The sequence below is a fragment of the Typopeltis vanoorti genome, chromosome 16 (assembly GCF_054136105.1).
Source record: "Typopeltis vanoorti isolate ZY-2024b chromosome 16, IOZ_Tvanoo_1.0, whole genome shotgun sequence".
In the NCBI taxonomy this organism is placed as follows: domain Eukaryota; kingdom Metazoa; phylum Arthropoda; class Arachnida; order Uropygi; family Thelyphonidae; genus Typopeltis; species Typopeltis vanoorti.
This window is the reverse complement of record NC_143564.1, coordinates 48,356,091-48,380,840: the sequence shown is the minus strand read 5'-3', so window position 1 is coordinate 48,380,840 and position 24,750 is coordinate 48,356,091. Positions and strand designations below refer to the sequence as shown.

Sequence of the window (24,750 nt, the reverse complement as noted above, 5' to 3'; positions counted from 1 at the left end):
ATGTTTATACTTCACCCACTGTGTTAATGTACTACTGTATTTAAAAAAAATAATAATAATACATTGAAAGAATGCCACACATAAGAAGCCCTTATATTGAAACGAGGATCGGGTTTGATTTTCAACATAGCATCAAGATATTTAATGTAAGTTGTCTCAGTTGAAGATGAATTGATGGATGAACACGGTTGTTCTTATACAGAGAGAAGGGATTTTTCTTCAGAAACTCTTCTTCCTTCTATAAACAGACAAAATCGGTCAAAGAGCACATAGGGAATAGATAGAAATAGCTTTCTGGAGTAGATTGTGTAATAGTGTAGTAGTTCAGTGTAGAGTGGTCTATCGCGATGCGTCATTTCGATACATGGAAGAGACGTATTAGCAACAGTAGTAACGACAACAACAATAATAATAACAAAACACGTCAGTTCTCTTTCTTGTCTTCAAACACGGCAGTTCTCTCATATGTCTTTCAATAAACTTTCAATGTTCAAAAGCTGTAAACAGTTTAACATAAATCATAAAAAATAAATAAAATAAACATTGGACAGGTATTATTACTCGTATGAGTATCTGACAACAGTGACAGCAAAACCAGAGACTTCCTGGGTAAGTAAAAAATATTTTCCAAGGAATAAGAGACCTGCAATACATCTGTTAACTCAAATCTGAAGCTACTTTAATTCTGCAGTATAGCAGTGAGGATTCTATACCTAGTGAAATAAATTTTTTGATACAAAGGTTGTAAACCCTACACAATATTAATACAGTGGTACCAAGTAAAGACTAAGAGGTATATTATCTCTCATATATAGTATGGCACAAAACAGCAGTACTGAATAAATACGACGATATATGTTATGGAGTAAACGGGTTTATTAATAAAGGTATATGTTTACACCTAACGATAAGTACATCCACAACCATCGGTGGAAACATTGTCGAATAAAGCATTAACGACGGTAGATGACGTTCTCGAAATGGGCACTTGTCTTTCAAGGCAGGTTTTGTAGCCAAAGAGAAGATTTTCTGTCATCTTGGAGAACAAGGGTTGGGACATCTGCGGACATATCGTGTAAGTTCATGAAGGTTTGAAGACAGGTCATGGTGAAATACCCATTCCTTCAACATACTCCAGACGCGACATCAAGTGATGTGAGATCAGAAGGACGTGAAGAGAACGGAATTCTCTAAACCTCGAAATGAACTTCCGGGGAAAGTGTTCTGATAAATCGGCTCTAGAACCACGTGATGTGTGACAAGTTGCTCCGTCCTGTTGGAATACCTATTCACGAAATAAAATGTGTTTTGCAAGACACATTCTATGCAAATCCTGGGTAAACGAAACCAACACATTCTCGATGTAGCTTTCTGTGTTCACGGTTACACGATCCTCTTCAATGAAGTGGGACCAATTATGCCATGGCCAGAAATCGCATACTATGCGGTGAACTCGTTATGAAGAGGTTTCTCTTGGAGAAATTCAGGTCTCTAAAAAGCAAGAAACCGTTTTACATGATCTTTTAATGGAAATGCGCTTCGTCCGAGAACCAGACATTATGGAGGAAGAACGGATCTTTATAGACATTGGCCAGCACCTGTACACAGTATTTCCGCCGTGCAGCGTAATCCGTTGCTGTTAAACACTGACCCACTTGAATCACTCACGAAAACGCACCCAGCTTGTTAAGGATTCTCTGCAGTGATCACCTCAGTGTCCCAATTTTTACCGCTGTTCGGCATTGACTGCATTTCGGAGACTGTAACAATTGCTCCAGCACATGCCCGTGATTCTCGTTTGTGTTAACAGTTGGTTGTCTCACGGAATGTCCTTTGAATTTCAGCAGAACACTCTGTACTTCGGAACCTCTCGATTAAGGCAATGATGACACTATTGCTTGGGGCATACTTAGGGAAGCGACGATCAAACTGCTAACAAACATGTCGTAGGCTTGGACCATGTGTTCTACCAACTCTGTATGATGGAAAATAATGCTCACCAATAAACGTCTTTTGTTCGAACGTCAACACCATTGCTAAAGTTACATGTCATGGCGTAGACCCTACATGTGTACTTATACTAATGCGCATGCAGTCGAACGGCATATTTCATAGCGCATGTACCGAAGGGGGGTATCGAAATTCACTACATATTTTTTTTTTTTGCTCGATACCGTATAACGATATATAAATAATGAAATAATCATATATTATAAGATATATAATGAACTCAAAGATATATATAATCTGAAAATCCTTCTTTATGAATCAAAAGTGGAACTTTTTCGACCACCTCAACCTCAAATAAACAGGTTTTGGTTTTACACTGGGAGCTGAAATTTATCGCCTACCTAGAGACATATCACAAACATCCCTACGAACTCGGAATTCGAACTGCTACCTGGAGAGCGAGCATGCTACACACTCCACCAAAAGAGCCGACATACTGGCATTGAAACTTTGGCTTCTAGCGTGTACCTTGATGATCATAATGATATAAAAATACATTAAAAGTGGACGATATCATCACTTATAATACAAATGATCGTTTTATCCTATTAAATGATAGCAATACTCATTCTGTTTCTTGGTTTAATGAGCATATGAGCATTTTTTCTAGAACTTTCCGAAAAAAATCTAGAAAAGTTCTCAGCCCCAACATCCCTATATACATATTAAACGAGCAGTGATGCAGATATAGTGGTGCCATACTTTGAGAATTGCAGGATAAGCAGTTTGATTGATTTAACAATAACAAATAACACTATTTAATCATGGAATTTTGAATAGAAATGTGATGAAAAATTATTGTAATCAACGTATGGAGCAGAATGTACTAGTCTAAATACTGATAGAATACACTGCCATAAATAAATAATACTTTTATAGCATTAACGTGATAATTTGCAAACCTAATTCAACTTAAGATATAATTTCGTTGTTTGTAACAAACAGCTAGTTAGACAAGTACTCATCCAATGGACAGAAAGAGGAGGAAGAAGAAGGTAAAAAGTTCGTCATTTGAATTTATGTCATGATTGAAAGAACGCCAGCCAAATACTGAAAATACAACTTAATGATCAACGATGAAACATCTGTATCTTAGGTTAGGTTATGAACTAACATTGTTTAAAAAAAACTCATTAATATTTCTGACAAAATTATTTTAAAACGGCATATAAATCTAAAAGGAAATAATAGAAGTTCTGTAAATGTTTCGTCCTCTTGAAACATTTCGTTTAAATAAAAGTCCTTGAATGTCTGTCTATATGTGAACTACTGAAATATGGAACGGCAATGATTGTTCAAGAAGGTGATGACAATACTCAGACCCTTAATTGCAAATTTAATTGCTCGCCAGCATTTGTTTCTCAAAATTCAAAATTTTAAGTAAGAAAATATATAAAATCTTCATTTTATATTATTTAATTTCTTATGACATCTTCCCCCAGCGAAAAAAAGTAAACTGAATGAACCTATAATGTCATATGACCTGTATTGTTCTATTCCTCATTAAGTACTTACCAGAATTTAAGCTTGCAGATGCAGCTATTAGTAAAGTAGTGAGGTTTCAAATATTATAGTGTAAGGAGAGTGAGAAATATGCAGAACCCAACAGAAGAAAGTAATCAAATTCCCTCTGAAACACACACACACACACACACACACACACACACACACACACACACACACACACACACACACACACACACACACACACACACACACACACACACACACACACACACACACTAGTTAAGTGGCTGCATCCTTGACCATTCTAAGAGATAAAATGACTTCAAGTACAAGGGCCGAAGGGTAAACCGCGTGAATTTCAGTAAACTGAGTAAACAGTTGGGCTTTAAGCAAATGATAATAGGATAACATTGCCACAAGACACGCAGATATTTTAAGCTTTTTTTTTTGGAGGAACGTTTCGCAAATATGCAGACACATTTCAAATATTATAGTTTAAGGAGAGTGGTGAGAAACTGATATGCTGTCTGCACATCGGTTGTATGGAATTTAATGTGAGCTGGTATTTAGAATATCTATCAATTTTTTTTGAATGATTTCGGTTATAATCTGACTGTTTGTGTTAGATAATTTATACAAAAAAACTTAAATGTCTACATTTCATATGCCAAGAAGTAAGGGTCCTAATGTGATCATAAAATTTTTATGATTAATTTAGGACCATTACCTTGCATTATGATTACATTATAAATAATCATTACATTATGATTAGGTATAGTGCATGTTTTGCAATTGCATTCTTATTCAATGATACCAAGTGTAATCGCAGCAGATGAACCTAGAGTCGTTTTTCACATACATGGAGAAAACATAATGCATTTTTGTCTAGTTATGCCATTGAAACGGTCAAGTTGAAAAGACTCAACCAATTGAATAAATTAAAATGCTATTTCCCAAAAGGAATAAGTAGAACTCTTGTAACCCTAATTTTTGAAATCGATCCATTAAATTTTATTACGACAATGATGGTAATTATTATTATTTCCAATCCTTTTGATAAACATAAATGTCATTGTTATCATTTCAACGATAGATGTTATCATTTCAGATTGTTTGGCCATTAAACATAAAATAAATGCAAAATTTAAAAAAAAGTGTATTAATGTAATAGTGTGAGTTCTAACAGTTGATTTTTTTTCGATGGGAGTGGGTTTAAATTCCCGTGTTTCCGGAGGACAAACTCCTTACCTGACTGTACCAGAAATCGACTAATTTGAGAATTGGTTGGAAAAAAGGCCTAGAAAAAGTTTCTCTAGTTTGCGACTAGAGGGGGTTCGCTCGGTGTGTATAGGAGTGGTGAACCAGAGTATCCAAATTCGTTTATCGTCCCCTTGTCCTACCAAATGCTTTTAGAGCACTCGATGGCTAGCGGTGTGAATCTGCCTTCTCTGCCAAGGTTCTGACCCTATCCTTAATGGACTCTGCAGTAGAGAAGTGGCAAGTCGGACAGAGAGGGAGACGAGAAGTATGAGAAGCGGTCAGCAAAGAACACTACAAATATATCAACAGCTAATATCGGAATATTATTTAAACCTGGAAAACTTAAATTGGAAGAAGAACAATTAAAAAGAAAATTAAGTGGAGTATAGTAGGTGGATCGGAGACTCACTGGAGAGATGATAAGTATGTTAACATCCAGAATGAAAGAATATCTTGCTAAGAAAGAAAATATGACGTATATTGAGAAAGAACAGCAATCATTTAAAAAATTCAGCTTTTAAATTCAGTAATAGAAATTACCCCTATATCATCAAAATTAATGTTGTTGTCGTTGTCTTGTCTTTTGAAGAGTCTTAGATGTTTCCGTGTGCTCCTTGTACTGCTTTGGTTATGTCGATAATTTTGTTTGTATAGAGCTGTTGTTCAGGATTAGGATCTATTTCTTGCAAATCTGCTGTAATTGCTGGACAGGTAAAGACGTGAGTGGATGTCAGTTCAGTATTGGGGCAGTTTCTATATGATCTCGTGTCATCTGTATTGATCTTCATTCCTCTATAATGCCCTGTTCGTAGTCTTGCTATCGTGGTGGAGGTCTTTCTGTCAGCACTGATTTCGGAAATTTGATGTTGTATCACTGACTTCAGTGGAATTAGTTTAGCTTTTGCTAGTGCATTGTCATCAGCAAGAGTTATTATGTGAGTTTCTTGGTTGCGTTCTCTGCCCTCTTTTGCTAATTTATCAGCTGCTTCATTGTAATCAATGCCTACATGAGCAGGAATCCACTGTAAAATGCAACGTTTTACTAAACACTTTAGGTGATTTAAGAGTTTATGGATGTCTTGTGTGAGCTTGGTATTGCCATTTTTGATTGCCTCCATAGCTGATCTTGGGTGACTGTAAATTATAATTCCTTCAGATTGTTGAGATGATGATGGTTTTAAGTAGGCTTCTAGTGCTTTATTTATTGTATAGAGTTCGCTGGTAAAATTGGAAGCGATTTTCCCACATACAACTTTTATTGAAAGTTTTTCACCTTTCAGCAGTATAAGGAGAACAACATCGCCTCCATTAATCATATTGGTGTCAGACGATCCATCAGTATAACAAATAACCTGTTTGTAGGATGAAAGAAGGTTGTAGTATTTAGGCCTTTTCTTTGAGCATTTCTTTTGGTTCTTTTTTTGTACAGAGTTTGGTAAGGTTTAGATTTATGGAGGTATTTGAAGGTAAAGGACTGGAAAATAGAGGTTCTTTGTTTATGTGGGCATTTAGCTGATCAAGACCTATTTCTTTCCTGATAGTGTCATCATGTTGTAAAGTTGATGATTTGTGAAGTCTGCATTTTTGGTTCCAATGTTCATAAGTTTTCAGGGAGATATGGTCGCTTTGGTAGCTTCCGATATTATTTATGAATGTTATGGTGGGAAATTTTCGTCTGTCCTCCAGCAGGTCAAGCCCACATTCCTGTTGAGCTCTGATGTTCTTAGTGGATGAGACTGCACCAATGATAATCTTAGATGCTTTTGCTTGTATTTTGTCTAATTTTTTCTTTATCGATGAGGCCGAAGGTGACCAGTAGGTGCTGCATATTCCATTATTGGCCTTATTAGTGTAGTGTAAGTAGTTGTCAGGATTTTTGGCTTTGCTCCCCAATTTGTTCCAGAAACCCCTTTCAGTATATTTAATTTTTTTAGAGCTCTGTTGGAAGTGTTAGAGATCTGTTGTGAAAAACGTAATTCCTGATCAAGCGTATTACCAAGGTATTTTGGATTTGTGACTTTTTCAATTAGCTTGTTGTTGATCGTGACTTTGGGATTGTAGGAATGTCTATTTTTCCTGTCTGTACTAAAGGTACTTAGTTTTGTTTTGTCTGGGTTGATTTTGAGTTTAAGTTCATCTGACCATTTTTCTAATCCTCCTATGGATTTGTTTAGAATCTCTTCTGATTCTTTGATTTTAGCACTAGTGTGCCAGATGGCTATATCATCTGCATAGCAGTTACTTTTGTTTCTTCTGTAAGATAGGGATGAATGTTATTGACATATAGAAGGAATAGTAAGGGACTGAATACTGAGCCACAGGGAACACCAGCACAGGTTCTCCGCTCTTTTGATATTGCTGCATTGATTCTGACTTTGATCTTTCTTCCTCTAATGAAATCAGCAATCCAGATTAAAGCGTTTCCTTTAATTCCAATAGCATGTACAGTCTGTATTAATTTTTTGATCCAAACACAATCGAAAGCAGCAGTCATATCAAGGAATATGGTAGTTGTCTTTTTTGTTGGTTTTTCCTGAAATGAGTCTATTATTGTTTGGCAGAAGTGGAATGATTGATCTGTTGTCGAATGATGGGGTCTATAGGCAGTTTGGTAGTAGTTGAGTTTCTTATTTTTTATCAGCCAGTGCATAATCCTGGAGTGTATGATTCTTTCAGTAATTTTACAAAGTATGCTAGTTAATGCGATAGGTCTATAACTTTGACATTCTGCAGCATTTCTGTCAGGTTTCAGAATGGGTACAATAACTGATTTTTTCCATTCTTTTGGAAGTTTGCCTGTTCGCCAAGAGGTATTGAGAATGTCCAGAAGTTGTTCTTTGACATTTTTACCAAAGTGTTTGACCATATGACCAAAGATAAGATCATTACCAGGAGATTTATTAGGTGCAGTTTTCTCGATTGAATTTAGTTCACTTAGTGTAAATTCTTCGGAGAAGATATTATTAGTTTGGTATGTTCTTGCTTGTTTTAGTATTTTACTTGTGAGTTTATTGAGGGTCTTTTCCTCTCTGTTATACTGAAGTTTGGAGTTGTTTGAATAGGTTTTTGCCGGTGTGTTTGCAATTTCTTGATCTGTAATAGCTTGTTTCCCAGCATTTATGATGAAGTTTCTTTTCTGTTGGTTCTCTTTTTTGATATTGTTGTCTAGGATTCTAATAATGCTCCAGTGTTGGCTGTCTTTTCTTGGACTCAGGTTACTGCAAAGCTCCGCGCATTTCTCTTGTTTGCACTTCCAAATTTCCTGCTCTATTTTGTGTGTTATGTCCATTAATTTCTTTCTGTATTCATCAGTTTTATTACTTCTAAATTGTTCGTTGATATTGTCTCTTTCTGTAATCATTTAATCAATATTGCGATCTTTCCAGTATGGTAATCAGGTATTTTTCCGCTTGCCTCTTGGTATTGTTGCTTTGGCAGCTTTACTGATGTGTGAAGTAAGGATTTGTAATTTTCTGTGGAGGTTTCCAGAGACAAGTTCATCTTGACAGGGGCTCTCCAAGGTTTGAGTAAACCTTGTTCAGGCGGCTTTTCTGAAGTTCCATGTCCTTTTGATTTGCTGTTCTTGATCAATCTTGAAGTTTAGTGTTGTTATTATGGGTCTGTGGTCACTGATGGCATTTCCCAAAATGTTCCATTGTGCACTTGATGCAATGCTATAATTAATAGCTGCGATGTCAATAGCAGATTCAGTTCCCGTAGTTTTAGAGAGATAGGTGCTCTGTCCATTGTTAATTGTTGTGAGTTCCAAATCTGTAAAGAGGTCTTCCAATTGTTGACATTTATGGTCTAAATCGGGGGAGCCCGATTTAGACCAAGTATAATGGTTGCATCAGTTGGAGATTTGCTTAGCTTTTCAATGATGTCTGGTAGACGTTTGTGTTTGAAATAGAATGGTTTGGTAGATGTATTTCAACAGCTTGAGCTTCCGTCGAACTGTTATTATTTAAATATTGATTTAGAGTAATTTCTTTGAATTTGATTTCTGGGGTCTTCAAAAGGATAGCAAGCCCGCCACCTGCTCTTTTCTCTCTATCCTTCCTAAGAACTGTGTATCCTTTGATGCTGAAGTTCAGATTTTTTGTTGCAGCTTTACTGATTTAGTTTCTTGTTTGTTTCTTGTAGACAAGCTACAAGAACAGTTTCGTGTCTTGTAGACAAGCTTTACAAAAACAATATATGGATATTTTTTTGTAAAGCATGTATTTAAGTTCATCCATTTTTCTCTGAGTACTGTTGATATTGAGTTGCAAAATGTTAATATGTGTCCTGTAAGCATATTTAATCAAAATATTATATCAAAATTAATCTCACAAAGATTAAAAACGAAAGAAAAATCGTTTGTTGAGATATGTTAAGATAATACAATTTATGCGCCACATTACTCGCATGGAGACAGTGGTGTACTAAGGGGGGGGGGGGCGATCCGCCACGGGCGGATCGTACCCTTACATTGCTTTTAAGAAATCTTGCCATGCTATCTATAGAACAGCAACTGAGTAATGAAATAGACTTCGACAATGTTATCGATGAAGGAAAATAACATTTTAGAATGTTGGAATTAAAGTTTTACTTCAAAAATAAACATAGTGTTTTAAATTTATTTCCCTATATGTCTGTTGTTTGTTACCTTAATCATGTTGCAACCTCAGATTGTAGGAATTAGTGAGACCTGGCTATCAGAATCAGACCTACTAACTGGTATCGAGTGTCATGGGTACAGTATTTTTAGGAAGGATAGAATGGATAGAAGAGGAGGGGGGTGTGCTGCTAATGATATTGGATGACTTAAATCCAGTTAGAGTTGAGACCTATGAATGCAGTAATACTACTAGCAATATTTCATGTGGCAGTGAGTTAGAAGCCATATGTGTGAGGTGGAATCTAACAAGACAAATTACACAGTAGGGTGTTGTTACAGACCTCGTGGATCGGCTGCTAGTGATGAAGAAATGCATCACCAAATAGAAAAGGTGAGCGTGAAAAGAGTAATCATAATGGGAGAATTTAATTATCCAAATATTGATTGAGTAGCAGTAGAATTTCATGAGAAGAATGAAAATGCATTTATTGAGCTGTTGAGGGACAACTTCCTCAAGCAGCATGTGACAGAAGGAACTCGAGGTCAAAGAGTGCTAGATTTGATTATAGTGTCAGAGGGCGTTTCAGTTTAAGACGTAACTGTTCTGCCTCCAGTTGGTGAGAGTGATCATGCGGAACTCATTGTTCCATTCAGAAAAGATTACATGCTGAACTACAAAGCAGGAAATTATGACCAACTGAGTTTATTGAGTTCAGTGGAATGGGATCGGTTGCTGGATGGAAATAATATCGACAATGCATGGGAAGCATTTAAACAATACTTAAATGATGTGAAATCAGAATGTTACACTATGACTATGTATATTTTTCTTCATAGAGTCAATCACAAATACACTTAGACACTTCATGCGGCAAACCCAAAACATGCATTGATTATATCTCAGTCAACAAAAATAGAAAGGGCCGTTCAAAAATACAAACAGATGTAGATTATGATCAAGAAATTCCCTCAGCAAAAAATAAAGTGTCAATTCAAAACAACCAACAATAAGTAAAGATCTCTACGGCTTGACATCTCAAAATTAAGATTCTAATGTAAGAAATGTGTTTCTAGAAAAAAAAATCAATTATAAAATGGAAACATATTCTATGAAAACAGGAAATATTCTGTGAAATAAAACACCAGAACTTTAAAGAAGGAACCACATATATTAATAATTTATAAGATTATGCGATTTTTATGTAATCTCCTCCCTCCCCCCCTCCCCCAACACACACGATCGAGAGAGCTCATTTTTCTAACAAAGTACACTGGATAGCCAAAAAATCGACGAGAAGAAAGAGTGAAGAAACTTGTTAATACTGAGATACTCTTTAGAGAGTGCATTAGGGAGATTATTCCAAAGGACAACATCAGAGGAATTAAACGAAAAGGAAAGAAAATTGTTCTCGGACTGACTTTGGAAGTGAACTCTGATGGGGTGGTGAATAGCTACTACTTAACAGATCAAAATATGCGCAGCTAAGAAGAGTTGGGCATAAGTTGCAACCTAATTCTGATAATCAAGCTCAGGCCTGTAAAGGATGGAATATCAATTGGCACATGGAATGTCCGTACACTGTGGACAACTGGAAAATTGAAGTTGCTTCAAGAAGAAATGAAGAAATACAGATGTGATATATTTCAAAAATGAGATGGACATTGTCAGGAGAATCAAATGGTGGAAGAGTTCTCTGGTCAGGAAATGAAAGTAAGCATGAAGGACCGTTGGTTTCCTGCTAAGTAACAAGGCCTGGCAGGCAATGATAGGATACAAAGATTGGCAAAAAAATAACACAGGATGGGAAAGGTTATGGGAAAATTTGGATATGGAAAGAAATGAAGGTGGAGAGATGCTTCAGGAATTTACCACGGATAACAGCCTGATGATTTACAATGCCAAATTCCAACAAAAAGATTGTCATAAATGGACATGGTGCTCCTTCGATGGCAAGCACAGGAATTTGATCGACCTTATATTAATAGCCCAGAAATGGAGAACCTCAGTTCAACAGTGCAGATCATTCCAAGGAGCTCATATTGATTCGGACCACAGCTTAGTGATTGCGAATATAAGACTAAAACTGAAACAGAAGCACAAAGGAAAGTTTCAAAAAGTTAGAGACATCACAAAACTAAATGAAGACAGGCTAAGAACAGCGTATCAGAACATATTGGAAACTAAGTTTAAGACTCCAAGTGAAAAACAAAATATAAATACAAAAGCAGAACGATTGACTACAGTGCTAAAAAAAGCAGTAGAGGAAGTAATTCCTGAAAGAGAAAAGATCAAAAAGAAATGGACAACTCAGGAAACCCTAAAATTGGTATAAGAGAAAAGAGAACTAAAATTTAAAGAGATAATTCAGAGGAGCAGATGAGTTATACTGTCAAAAATGCAATGAAGTACGGAAAGCAGCAAGATCTGATAAAACCAAATGGTTGGAGGACCAGTTCAAAGAAATTGAACAGTACTATGGAGAACACAAAACTAGAGAGGTCTACAAACTTATAAGAAATGTCAATAGGAAGTGGCAAACAAGATCAGTAGCAGTCAAAGATAAAGATGGTAAAGTATTGATGGACAAGACTGAACTCATACACATATGGACAAGATATTGCAGCGAACTATATAAAAATCAAATAATACTGCAACAGAAGTAATCAAAGAACTAAAAGCAATCTCTCCACCAGCAGAGATCTTTGAAAATGACATCTTGGAAGAGGAGGTGGTTAAGGCTATAAAACATCTCAAGAACAACAAGAGTCCTGGAGATGACAACATAATAGGCAATATGCTAAAATATGGAGGAGAATCAGTTGTAAAAGAAATGCATAAGCTACGTAATGAAAAATGGAGATCAGGGTATGCCCCCGAAGAGTGGAAAAAATCGGTCTTGGTTGTTCTTCATAAGAAAGGCAGTTCGTTAGAATGCACCAATTGCAGAACTATTGCATTAATGAGTCATCTTGGCAAAGTGCTGATGAAAATACTAACAGAATGCCTGAAGGGTCATATGGAGGCACATCTTCCTGATGAGCAAGCCTTATTTCGAAAAGATCGAAGTACAGTGCAACAAATACTCGCACTAAGACTAATAGCAGAGAAAGCTCGAAGAAAGAACAAAAAGATATACAGTTGTTTCGTGGACTTCCAAAAAGCATTTGATAATATTGACCAAAATATAACATGGGCTGTCTTGGAATCTGATAAAACCAAATAAAACCAAATAAATAGCATGAGAATAAACTACCTCTGCTTTTGCAGATGATCGTCCTGATTGAAGAAGGCTCATCAAGGCTGGAACACGCATTGCAAACACTATATACGGAAGGAAAAAGATATGGACTAAATGTCAACTTTGAAAAAACTAAAAGAATGATATTCGGCCAACAGGAGCTACTGAACAGAGTTACGATAGAAAGATTTCAACTAGAAAATGTGGAAACTTGGATGCCACATGATGCATCACTTGGATCCCAAAAAAGAGATAAAAATTAGAATAGCCGGAGAAACAACTATTTTGAAAGCCATGGACAAAATATGGAAGAGCCGAGCTATAAAGATGTAAACTAAACTGCACATTGTAGAAACCTATATCTTCAGCAGCATATTCTATGGATGTGAGGCCTGGGTACTCCTGAGAGAATCTGAAAGGAGGATATTAGCGTTTGAGAGGAAGTGCTATAGAATGGTCTTGAGAATAAGCTGGATCCAGAAAGTGAACAATGAGGAAATCTACAGACGAATACAACCAAAAGAAAACCTGATCCAGAAAATAATCAAAAGGGAACTACGTCTCTTTGGCCATATATGTAGAATGAACAATGAGGGAAAAATAAAAATTCAGCTGCTTGGGATGATTGAAGGAAAGAACAAAAAAAGGAAGACCAAACAGAGAATGGGGGATGACATTATCAAATGTCATGCGGAAACTCTATACACAAACTGAGTCATCTTGCACAAAATAGAATTCGATGGAAGAATCATGTCAAGATGGCATCAGACACCTATGGGAATTGGACCGAATCTTGTTGATTATGATGATGATAATTCTGATAAACATTTGCTATGGTCACATTTTTCAGACGTGCTCTCGTAAGTCTATAAATCGTCGGTAAAGATGAACTCAAACAACTCCTGGACAAAACGTTTACAGCGACTGCTTACGGATTTCCAAATCTTTGAATCGAAAGAGTTCTGTTTATTTCTTTTGGAAATAAAATGGCAGTAAAGGAAATATTTACTTTTATTTGATATAAAAACGTTGCTTGAGAATGAAGAAAAGCAAAATATGAGCTGTGTTTGTTTTTCTTTCTTCTTCAGCACATTCAGCTTAGGAGCTGTAGTGATGAATTTATATTCTTCTGACTCTCCAGCTTTCCCTTTATCAAAATTAACTGGCTCTGAAGCAGTTACACGTACATGGGTTTGGGTAATTTGGTAGTTATGCCTTAGTCCGCCGACATGGATTTATCTTCTGGTGGAAAGAAAACAACAATAACTCCTTATGAGTGTTTTGAAAAGTGAACGAGCCAATAGTTGGGAGTTCGATAACCGTCCTGTACCTAATCCTTGTTCCTATCTAGTTTTTTTTGCTCAAACAAATTCTTTGCTATTAGCTGTCTAATGTTGTGAACATTTATTGTAGCTCACTCTGTACAGATATAACCCAGTTTAGTTTAGACTTTTTTTAACAGACGACTGCAGAACATGTAAAACGCATTATTCTCTTTCGGTATAAGGTTGTGTGACTTTGTTTTTATTGGATAAAACTTTAGTTTCGTATAAGAAGAACCAGTATGCTTACATCTTGTGTGCCTCGTAGGCAATAGATAATAGCACCTCTCATGTGGTTTCTCTCATCTCTCAGTACTGAATAACAACTCTTTCACTCAGAAACCTTGAGTATATGAGAGAGAGAGAGAGAGAGAGAGAGAGAGAACTGAGGAAATTGAAAACATCTGGACACACCTGTGGTATTAAATTATTCTATTGTTACAGCAGTAAGCATTCATATTTTAGCCATTTCATAATGATACTCATTAACGTGGTGCAATATGAACATTTTATGACATTTCTTCTTCATATTGCTGCATTGAGACAGTCAAACTTGCATTAAGCACAGGATATAAACATTGCATAAAAGACAATTTCCATAAAGACGGCGTAAACATTCAAGTGTGGTTTGGAACACTGTTTCGTCAGCTCAGTTCAACTGCCAGCATTCAACTTGCATAAAATCATGGATTACTGAAACGAAGGAGGCACCCTACAGAATTATTACTGCTACTATAATAGTGAATTTTAATACTATCTGACAATTAAACTCCTTTGTAATTCATAGGATCTGAATGCAACTCATAGTGCAGTTGCTTTTGGTATTGCTTACACATTTCATATCAAATTCTCTTCTTCTTCTGATGGTTCTGCTGCCCAAATTGAGACTTGGCCTCTTGGATTTGTTGCCACTAACTCTGTCTGTCGAAAACTTTATTTCTCAACGATTATGATGTTACGGTGTTGACTAGTGGTGCTTATCCATCTTGTTCTAAGTTTTCCTTTTTTTGTTTTACATTCTGTAAAACTGTAATCAAATTCTCCACCCTTGCCGTAAACCGTAAAGATCATAACTGAGTACACATTGGGGGAGAACAGAAAGCCTGATTATGTTTTTTTTTTTTTTCGATTTTGTACTTTCACCATCACATTTGGTTGGTAAGTGATCATTGATTGCAAAAATTTGCTGTTCCCCTTTGTCTATTTCAAGGTTCGCATTTACACTGGTATCTCATTCTGCCTGGTAAAAATCATTATTTATGTTTTTTTTTTTTAATTTTTTTAAAGCCCTATTTTTTTTTTAAATTTAAAAATAGGGCTAAAAATTTAATTTTACCCCTATCTCTTGCGCAGATTTTTCTAGTTCTAAATAAATTTCTTATGCATTCTATTTGGTTATATGATTTTAAAATCATATGCATATGCTAGAATCTGCACTGATTTTTTTTTTATTGTGTGTCTTTAGTACTATTGGCAACGATCGGATAATGTATTTCAAAGTTAAATTAAAAGTATTGGAATTAGACTATTACCTTGTTTTAATCCTTTAGTTACTGGAAAAGGATCTGTTAAATAATTTTGTATTTTAATTTTGTATTTTAACCTATGCTTCTAAAATTTCCATTGTTAAGTCTTATAATACTAGGTTTATCTGGTATTCCAAAGTCTATCATAAACTCATGAATTTTCCTCCGTTAATATTTTGATATGCATGTTGGAAAGTAACAAAAATATGGTGAATATTTACATCAAATTCCCAAAATGTTTCTAATAATTGTTTATATACACTGTCTACCAATTATTGCCCGGACATTTTAGCAATTTACAATTGATACCAGAAGGCGAATCCTAATATGTGGTATTAGCCCCTCCACCATCAAACTTTACTGTGGGTACAATACACTGTGGTAACAAGTGTTCACCAGGCTGCTTCCACGCCCTGCCATCAGATTAGAAACAGGTGAACCTTGATTCATCGCTTTAGAGTACCGTTTTCCACTGGTCAATCGTCCAGTTCATACGCTCTTTGCACCAGACGAGCGGCTTTGTTCGTTTTTGTGATGTGCCGGTTGTGTGCCGATGCTCTTCTGTAGAAACCCAGTAAATAGAGTTCTTTTTGCATAGTATTAATGTTACTGGTGCTCTGGAACTCATCACGGATGATCTGTACCGTTTGTAGCCAGATTTTGCCTGTCACCGGTTTTAACACTCTCCTGTCCCTGTCAGTCAATTAAGGCGGTCACGCTGGGTGTTATCCTGTACTAGTGATGCTAGAACGTCTACATTTGTTGATCACATCGCCTGCCGTTGATTTCAATGCTCCATTTGAGAGGCAATGGCACATATGGACATTCCACCAATGTGACACCCCACGATTACACCTCTCTCGAAGTCACTGAGCTCACGTCGTGATACCATACCACTTGTATTCAACTGCTATGATGAAATACTGCTTCCTTCTAATCTGTACATCGGGTTTTATGTTATTAACAAACCTGGACTGTTCAATAACTTCAAATAACAGGGGTGTCAGGACAATTATTGGTAGATAGTGTACCTGATCAATTGTAAAAATTTGCCTTTCTTGAAATCTCCGTAGTAGACACCAAGTATCTTCTATTCTTCAAAATAGAAGTAAATATTTTGTATGCTCTATCTAATAGAGAAATAACTCTATAATTTCCACAAACGGTTTTATTATTCTTCATATGTATCGGGCAGATAAGGCTCTTTGTCCATTCTTTTGGCATTTTCTCTTTCTTCCATACGGTTAAAAATCAATTCATACAGGAGTATTTTGTCTTCTAGTCTTTTTCCTCCTGCTTTCTGTAATTCTGTAGGGATTTTAACTTTTCATGGTAATTTGTTTCTGAGTGAATGTATTATATCGTTAATCTGTTGCCTTGATCTGTACGGAGTAATTTTTTTCAATAGTAGTTAGTATATGATTTTGAGGTAATGTTCTTATTCAGCAATTCATGTAAATGTTCCCTCCAACTGTAATTTACAGATGGAGGGAACATAATCCATGTATTTTACAGGACTTATATCCTCCAATAATTTGCTTAATTGTTTTTTAAGATTATCTAAGAATGCCCTTGTTCATTATTTATGGTTCTGTTCTGCATCATTTCTGCATATTATTAAGGTTGTATCTTTTCTTCATTCAACAGATTTTATCTGCTTATCATCTTAGGTCTCTATATTTTCCTGCCTTAATCCTACTTATTCTTACAGTACATTTTTTATGCTTAATTACTTTTTATTCCTGCTTGAGTAAATTCTTTATCAAAGCAGTCGCTTTTCTTCTACCTACTTTGTATCCCAGAGTTTCTTCTATCCAACTTCTTTCTGTATCCTGTTCAAAATCTATACTTTTGACTTTTTTTTTTCTTTAATTTTGTTCTGAAGTTGGTTTTAACTTCAGTTTCTTCAAGATTTTGCGAGTTAAACTTTAATGATCTTCCATTTGTTTCTTGTTTCTCCCCTGAGATTCTGCACCTTTATTAAATTTTGACCATATAATTACCTGAATCACAGCAAGTTCCTCCCTATGATCTTACATCCATAATACTTCATGCCGATCTTTTATCCATAAGTACACGATCAATTCGATTAAATATCTTACCATCTGGAGATATCCATGTCCTTTTATGAACATCTTTATGCGGAAAGCATGTAAGGATATAATGATATTTTTACATCAGTTTTATCAGTTTCTCCCCATTATCATTAGAACGTGTATGTAGACTGTGTTTTACAACAGTCCCATTATACATGTCTTCTTGTACAACTTTGGCACTAAAATCCTCAAAAATCATTTTTATGTGTCATGATATGGTTCTGAATCATACAACCACTTCATTTTGCAGAAGAGATCCCCTTTTCCCATATCTTCCTTTTCATCTGTCGGTGCATGAAGATTTATAATCCATAAATTTAAAAAAATGCTCTGATTCTTATTGCGCATAACCTTTCATTCACGGGTCTAAAATGTAAAATATTCTCTTGAATTTTGCTTAATTACAACCACAGCTTAAGCTGTTCAAGCTTTTTTTTTGGGGGGGGGTTCAGAATATTATTTTTCAATTAATTATATTGTAATTAAATATCTAAGTTTTGAAATTCTTTATAATAGAAATGCCCCTAAAGGGAAATATAATTTATTTACAGTATCCATGAAAATATAATTTAATTCTTGCTACATCTTATTTATTAAGTCTTACTACTGTGATATCAGTGGTCAATTCTTCTTTTTCATCCCATAATCCTCAAAGGACTGTACAGTAGATATTAGGAATATTCCTCACAGAAATACTGTACTAATTTCTTGGCTGACACTGCTCTCATCTCTGCAATTGAAGCATCAGGTCAATTGTACTGGTGAATGAGGAACACATCTCAAAGCTACCGCTGCACTTGCAGTGTAGTTGGATGGAGCTAGCTAAAAACACCTCTGATTACTTTATTAGAATTTCATAATCAGAAATGTGTTTTTATTGAGTTTAAGCAGACTGACCTTTTCAGACATTTATGGTTAATCGAATCACATAGACCAAATGCTCTTTCCAGTATCAAACTATAAAGTTGTACTTGATCTCTGGTTGCTGTTCAGATGTAGTGTAATATAACAGATTCTGAACAACAAAAAGTCCTGCTAAAATCATAAATCCATCACCTACCTAAAATTCAGAACTTTACCAACAACCAGTATTGCATTCATATGCAGAAATCATAACCTTAGGGACAACCAATATGAGATATTAACAAGATCTTCCCTTGCTCTCCCGTCTCTTCCACCTTTATTAACACTTAAAAATCATCATAATATGTTAAATTCGAAATAGAACAGAAACAACAGCATTAACCAAAAAAAGTGTGGGTAAAATATAAAACCATAACAAAGCCCAATGGAATATTATCGATGTCTCAGTTTTTTCTTTTTTGTGATGAATAATGTTTCCAAAATTTTTGGACTTGTCGTATAAATGACATGCCGTAATCATTAGGTCAGTTAGAATGAACACATCAGGAATGTCCTGCAGCGATTCATATAAACAACGTACTTTTTATGCTATTGGAATATTGACATCAACTTTGTTGCTTGGTTGTAATTAATAAACCCATTTTCATAGCGCTTGTGTAGTATTCTGTTATGTTACGCGCAGCCACTTGACAAGTTGGTCTTCATTTCATATAATGATACAGGTAAGTAAAATGCCATGTTGTTGGCATCATTTGTTCACATGCAAAATACATCATGTTATTAAATTTTCAAAAGATACCTAGCGGAACTTAACATACACGTTTATTGAGAAAATAAATAATGAAATTAAGAAATCAAATGATATACTTTCTTAGTACTCTTTATATTTATAGAGAAATAATATCTCAAAATGAGGATAACCGAACATGGTGATGCTGAACATAAAAGATCGAGGAGTGAAGTTTACAGAAAATTGGTTAATATTACAAATTAATTAACTTTAATGCACTCGTGTACTTCCCACCAAAATATGTAGTGTTACACAATTTAAAATCACTGTATTGATTTTTCTGTTGTTAGAATTTTGATATGAAGAAAAAAAATAAAGTATAATAAAAGATACATAAATCCAGCAATTTAAGGAGTCAAAAACAATTAGTAAAATAAAAGAAGGAATCACTTACGAGAGGAGGCTGAAGGTGAATACAATCCAGTGCCAATGTTCTCATAGTGGCGTTATTTTCTGCAAATGAAATAAAAACTAACTGTGTTTTGGGAATTCATTTTCGTAATATGTAATGGAAGCATTTTAACAAAGTAACGCAAGCACACATAATGATATAAAATTTTATAATTTTCCTTACAATAAAAAAGAAAGAAAGAAAAGTAAAAAAGTATTTAAGTATCTGTAAATAACATCAGTATCTTTACGTATCTTTAGTATAATCAGTATCACTACGTAAGTTCCTTTAAGTATCTAAGTTAATAACATTATTGCCACCATTAGTTCTTACACACACACACACACCTGAATGCTAGCAATGTCAAATTCATTCCTAACATCCTTTCTTAAATAAGATTCTGCCATTGGTGTCACCTGTTCAGTTCGATGATCTTTCTCACAACTCTCATATCTGTGGTCCCCAGCATTTGAACAAATTTTTTATTTTTAAACCAGCTTTCAGATCCATAAGTTAGAATTGGTTTCAATACTGTATATTGCTAGTTTAGTTAGTGTTTTTACTCATTTCTCTCTTATTCCATAAAAATTCATTCAGTTGATTTCCTACCATACTAGCTTTGCTAATTCAGTTGTTAATTTTCATATTTGATTTGGCATCTTTAACATTATCCCTAAATAGCTGAAAGTTTTTTTCTGCCTATTCGCACAGCCTTTTTCTTTTTACTACTGATTTCCATACCAAAATCACAGCAGTTTTTCAGCTTATTAGATATTAGAATTCGAAATTAACGTCTAGAATTCTGATATCAGGTTTAATGTCACTTTCCTTCATAATGTGATCTATACTAATGGAGTAACAGTGCAGATTATGTATAACCAGTGGCGCATCCAGAGAGGGATTCCAAGGGGCCCTGCACCCCCAAAGAAAAAGAAAAAAAACTAGAAAATTTTCCAAAAATATTTTCCTAATCAAAATTTATTTTTTATTTATGTTGGTCATGTCTTCTATTTCTATACTACCTATGAATTAGCTGTTACATAAGGTGGCAATACCCTATAGCTCTCGGGAATCACGGCTGCTGTGAACGCAACATGAACGAAGTAGTGCTAGGGCGGACCGAGCGCTAAAAATATTTTTATTCCATTCAAATCGGCTCCCCCCCCCAAGATTAAATCCCGAGTGTGCCACTGTGTACAACCTTGTCGCACACTTCATTTACCATCAAATCATCTTCATGTACCGCCTTGAATTCTAACTGCTAACTTAAAACTCAAATATAGACGATGTAATACCGATAATATATCCCATTTACAGGATATAACTGTACCATTTTTAAGAGGTTCTTGGCACCTTGTCACATGTCTTTTCCAGATCTATAATACAGATCCTTGTTATATTTATTATTATTATAACTCGTGACACCCTCAAGGACCCCGAAGACTCACCGCGGGAGGATACCCACTGTACAACCCCACGTCTCCACCACTACACCGAACCTCTACTACCAGTCATCTACATCAACGCTATTCACTGACCACCATCAACCACCACAACTAGTATTTTTTGTCTGTAAATTGCTTGTGTTCTGAAGGACCGATTTATCAGTATGCTGGATGAGAAAACCCTCCGTATGAGATCGCCTAACTCACTTTCGATTCAAAAAGTCCATATAAAGATTCCTCACATCATATTCCCATGATTTCTCAACTATTTGTCTTAAAGTGAAAATCTGATCAAGACAACCTTTATTTTGCCGGAAACCAGTTTGTTCTTCTCCACATTTATCTTTCACAACTTTCAGCCTTTATTTTTTCAAGTATGCCTACATAAATCTTACCAGAAACCGAAGATAGAAATCGTATGTAATTCTCACATTCAGTATTATTATATATGGATACCATGAGAGCTCTACATCAATCGTCTAGAATTCGATCCTCCGAGCAAGCTTTGCAGTATAGTCACTGAAAACTTTTATATCTCGTTATTTCAGCATTTCTGGTAGAATATCATCTGCGACTGATGGTTTTGCACATTTAAAATTTTTTGATTTTTTTTTTAATTTTTTAATACATTATTTTCAGACATTAAATATATTGTGCTAGGGTTAGGGACCACGAGATGGCGGCACATTTGAGCCGTCTCTCTTCACTGTGTACCGCTTAATTAGTGATAGCCTTGGGCCATCTATCTCTGATTGGTACCAGTGGAGATTGAACTGCCCACTCAGTCTCCAAAAGTTAGATAGGGCTAAATGGCCTCGCCTACTCCCCGTATACGGGAATAAAAAGGCGTTAGCTGATTTTTTTTTTTTTTTAATTTTTTGATGGCTTTCTCTACATCAAGTATTGATAAGTAGTCCTAATTTCATTCTTCTTTTTGTTTTCTACAACAGTGCCGTCAACTGATTGTTTCATTTAGCAATATTTCGCCTAATACTACAGACAGCTAGAACATCTTTGTTTTATCTTCAGTCTTCATGTCACCTTTATCATTTCTCATTCCTTTTGCAACACCCTTTCTCACTTTTTAAATTTGTTCAATAGCCTCCAGACTATTTTGTCACCTTCCTTGTATTTATTTTCTATGTTTTTATTAAAGTCTACCCATGAATTTTGTTTAGCTAGTTTTACACATTGCTTTGCTTTCTTACATTTTTCTTTGTATTTTGTCATAGCATATGCTGACTTACTTGCCAGAAATCTTTGAGTTTTCTACTTTTCCAGAACATGCTTTAACTTTCTAAGTCTACCATGTAGTTCTGATTTGTTTCCTTGCAGGCAACCTCACCACATACCTCTCTGGTTAGATCAATTAATGTTGTTGTTTTTTTCTCAGGAACTGCAAATGAATCTTCAATGTCCGGTTCTTATTTTCAAACTGTTCTATTTTTTCGTGATTAATATTTATAACGAATTTATTATAATATTTTTATCTGATTAATATACGTACTTGCGTCTACAGTTCACTTCCGAAAGCTGCTCAACTATGATTCTCTTTTTTAAAAAAATCTTACACACGTTTCTTTTCAATATGATATTCAGTTTCTACCTGCTCAAAATTAACTGTTGGTCGATTCCTATTTCAAATTCTCTGTGTACTTTCGTGTCTTGAGTCGAAGTGCAGATATCATTAAAACATAGTCGATGTAATTTTCTTATTTCTCCTGTCTTTTCATCATCTGAATTTTTGTACATTGTTTTGTTTGACCATGGTTTTAGTAAAGACCAATCATGTTCTGAGCAAAAATCCAGTAGCCGTTTATTATTATTATTTATTATTATTAGTAGTAGTAGTAGTATTTTTGCGCTTTTTCTCCATTTTTTCCCAAAACATTTCCTATAATGCCTCGAAAATTCCTTACCTTCTTCCTTGGCAGAACATTTTAAGGAAACATAGGCACAAATAAGTCATTTTGTTCAATTTCCCATTCTGATAGTTGTCCATTCTCTCTACTTGATATTGCCATCCATGCAAAATTATCCTCGTATTTAATGTTAAATACTATGGATACTCTTTTTCCCAGATCTTGATTAGCTGAATATACTATAACAACTTTTATTAGACAGATGAAACTCGCCTGATTTTGTCTTCTTTGTTTCGGTTGAGACTATTATGTCTATCTTGTACTTATCCATTACTTCTGCTGGTTCGATTTCTATTTTCATTGCTGCCTTTTTATGTTGATGGTGCTAATATTCAACTCTGTCGATATTGAGTTAGGATTTGTTTCGGTAGCTGACTTTCCGCTGTTCTTTTTGATATCCTGAAGAAAACAGCGTGGCCTTGTTTAATCGAGTATGACAGTCCTATCAGTATGAAATTCTCTAAAGTTGTAGCATAATTTTGTATTTTGACTCAACCCAATAAGAATCAATCCCACATTAAGAGTTTATCCTAATTCAGTGTCTAGATAAATAATGAACAACGGGCTGTTATTCCAAGAAGGTGAGAACTGCACAATAGATAAAGTCGTTGTCCGTTCTCTGCATTCCTTACAAGGCTACATAAGGTGTCCTCCTACCAGTTATCTAGCTTCGACCCTTAAGCGACCCCAGAAACTAACATCTAATAAGTAAATAACACGTATCCAGCTTTTCTGATTAAAGAGTACATTTATTTATACGTTCTTATTGCTTAAATCTCCCCATTTTTATGAAAAAGATAAGTGAAATAAACTGTACATTCGCTATTTAAATTCAAAAACACAAGCAATACCGATCCATCGGAAGTTTGGACCATTCTTCTTATACGCATGTAATGAGATCTCGGACTGTTGTGAGGAGACCTCCCTTAACCTCACCCTACGCTCCAGTTCATTTCATAGATGTTCAGTAGGCTTGAGATCAGGGTTGTGTGGAGGCCAGTCAAGTGTGATGACATTCATGTCCACAAACCGTGCAGTTACAACAGCAGCCTTATGACATGATGCATTTTGCTCAAAGAGACGATGGTCAGTTCCGTAGAAACGCCACCAAAGTAGGAAGACTTGCATTGTCCAGAATGTTCAGATACTTCTCGGAGTTCAACTTTCGAGACCTCACAAACAGAGGTACGAGGCTAAACCAGGAAAAACAGGATCATACCATCATACCGCCACCTCCAAATTTCATAGTGGGAATTACGCAATCTGGTAAGAGATGTTCACTGGACATCCGCCACACCCACACCTGTCCATCTGCTAGGTTGACACTCCATAAGACAGCTTTCCAAGCTTCCATGTAGCAATGTACACGCTGTTTGAACCACTGAACACCATGCTGCATATTGGTTCAGGTAATGTGGGGCATCATATTGATGTCCTACCATGGAAACCCGTGTTGTGAGAATTGGTTCTGAATGTTTTTGTGCAGATTCGTGTTCTAGTCAATACCCGGAACTCTGCATTCAGTGTGTTGGCTGGCGAATAAAGTTTTTACATATTTACCCTTCTTAGCACTCTACGGTTAGGTTCGGTGAGTGTGGTTAGTCGACTACTGCGGATAGCTCTTTCAGTTGACACTTGGCGCTTCCATCTCATTATGGTATCACTGATTGTTGACTTCCGATGGCCAAATTTGCCAACAATTTGCAGAAGAAATACGAGTGTGCCTGCATCATGACTTCCTATCATAACGCCTCTTTCAAACTCCGTTGGTTCTCTCCTCGCAGATATTTCACCCGTAATTGGGAACATTATATTCCT

General features: G+C 35.6%; 1 protein-coding gene across 1 annotated transcript in view; it reads right to left on the bottom strand.

Moving 5' to 3' along the window:
• Positions 1-24,750, bottom strand: part of LOC150098007 (uncharacterized) — a 134,116-nt gene that overhangs the window by 71,495 nt on the left and 37,871 nt on the right. Inside the window, exon 2 of the mRNA XM_090406389.1 lies at positions 19,569-19,627. Coding sequence (XP_090262515.1) covers positions 19,569-19,627 — 59 coding nt within the window. The remainder of the gene's footprint in view (positions 1-19,568; positions 19,628-24,750) is intronic.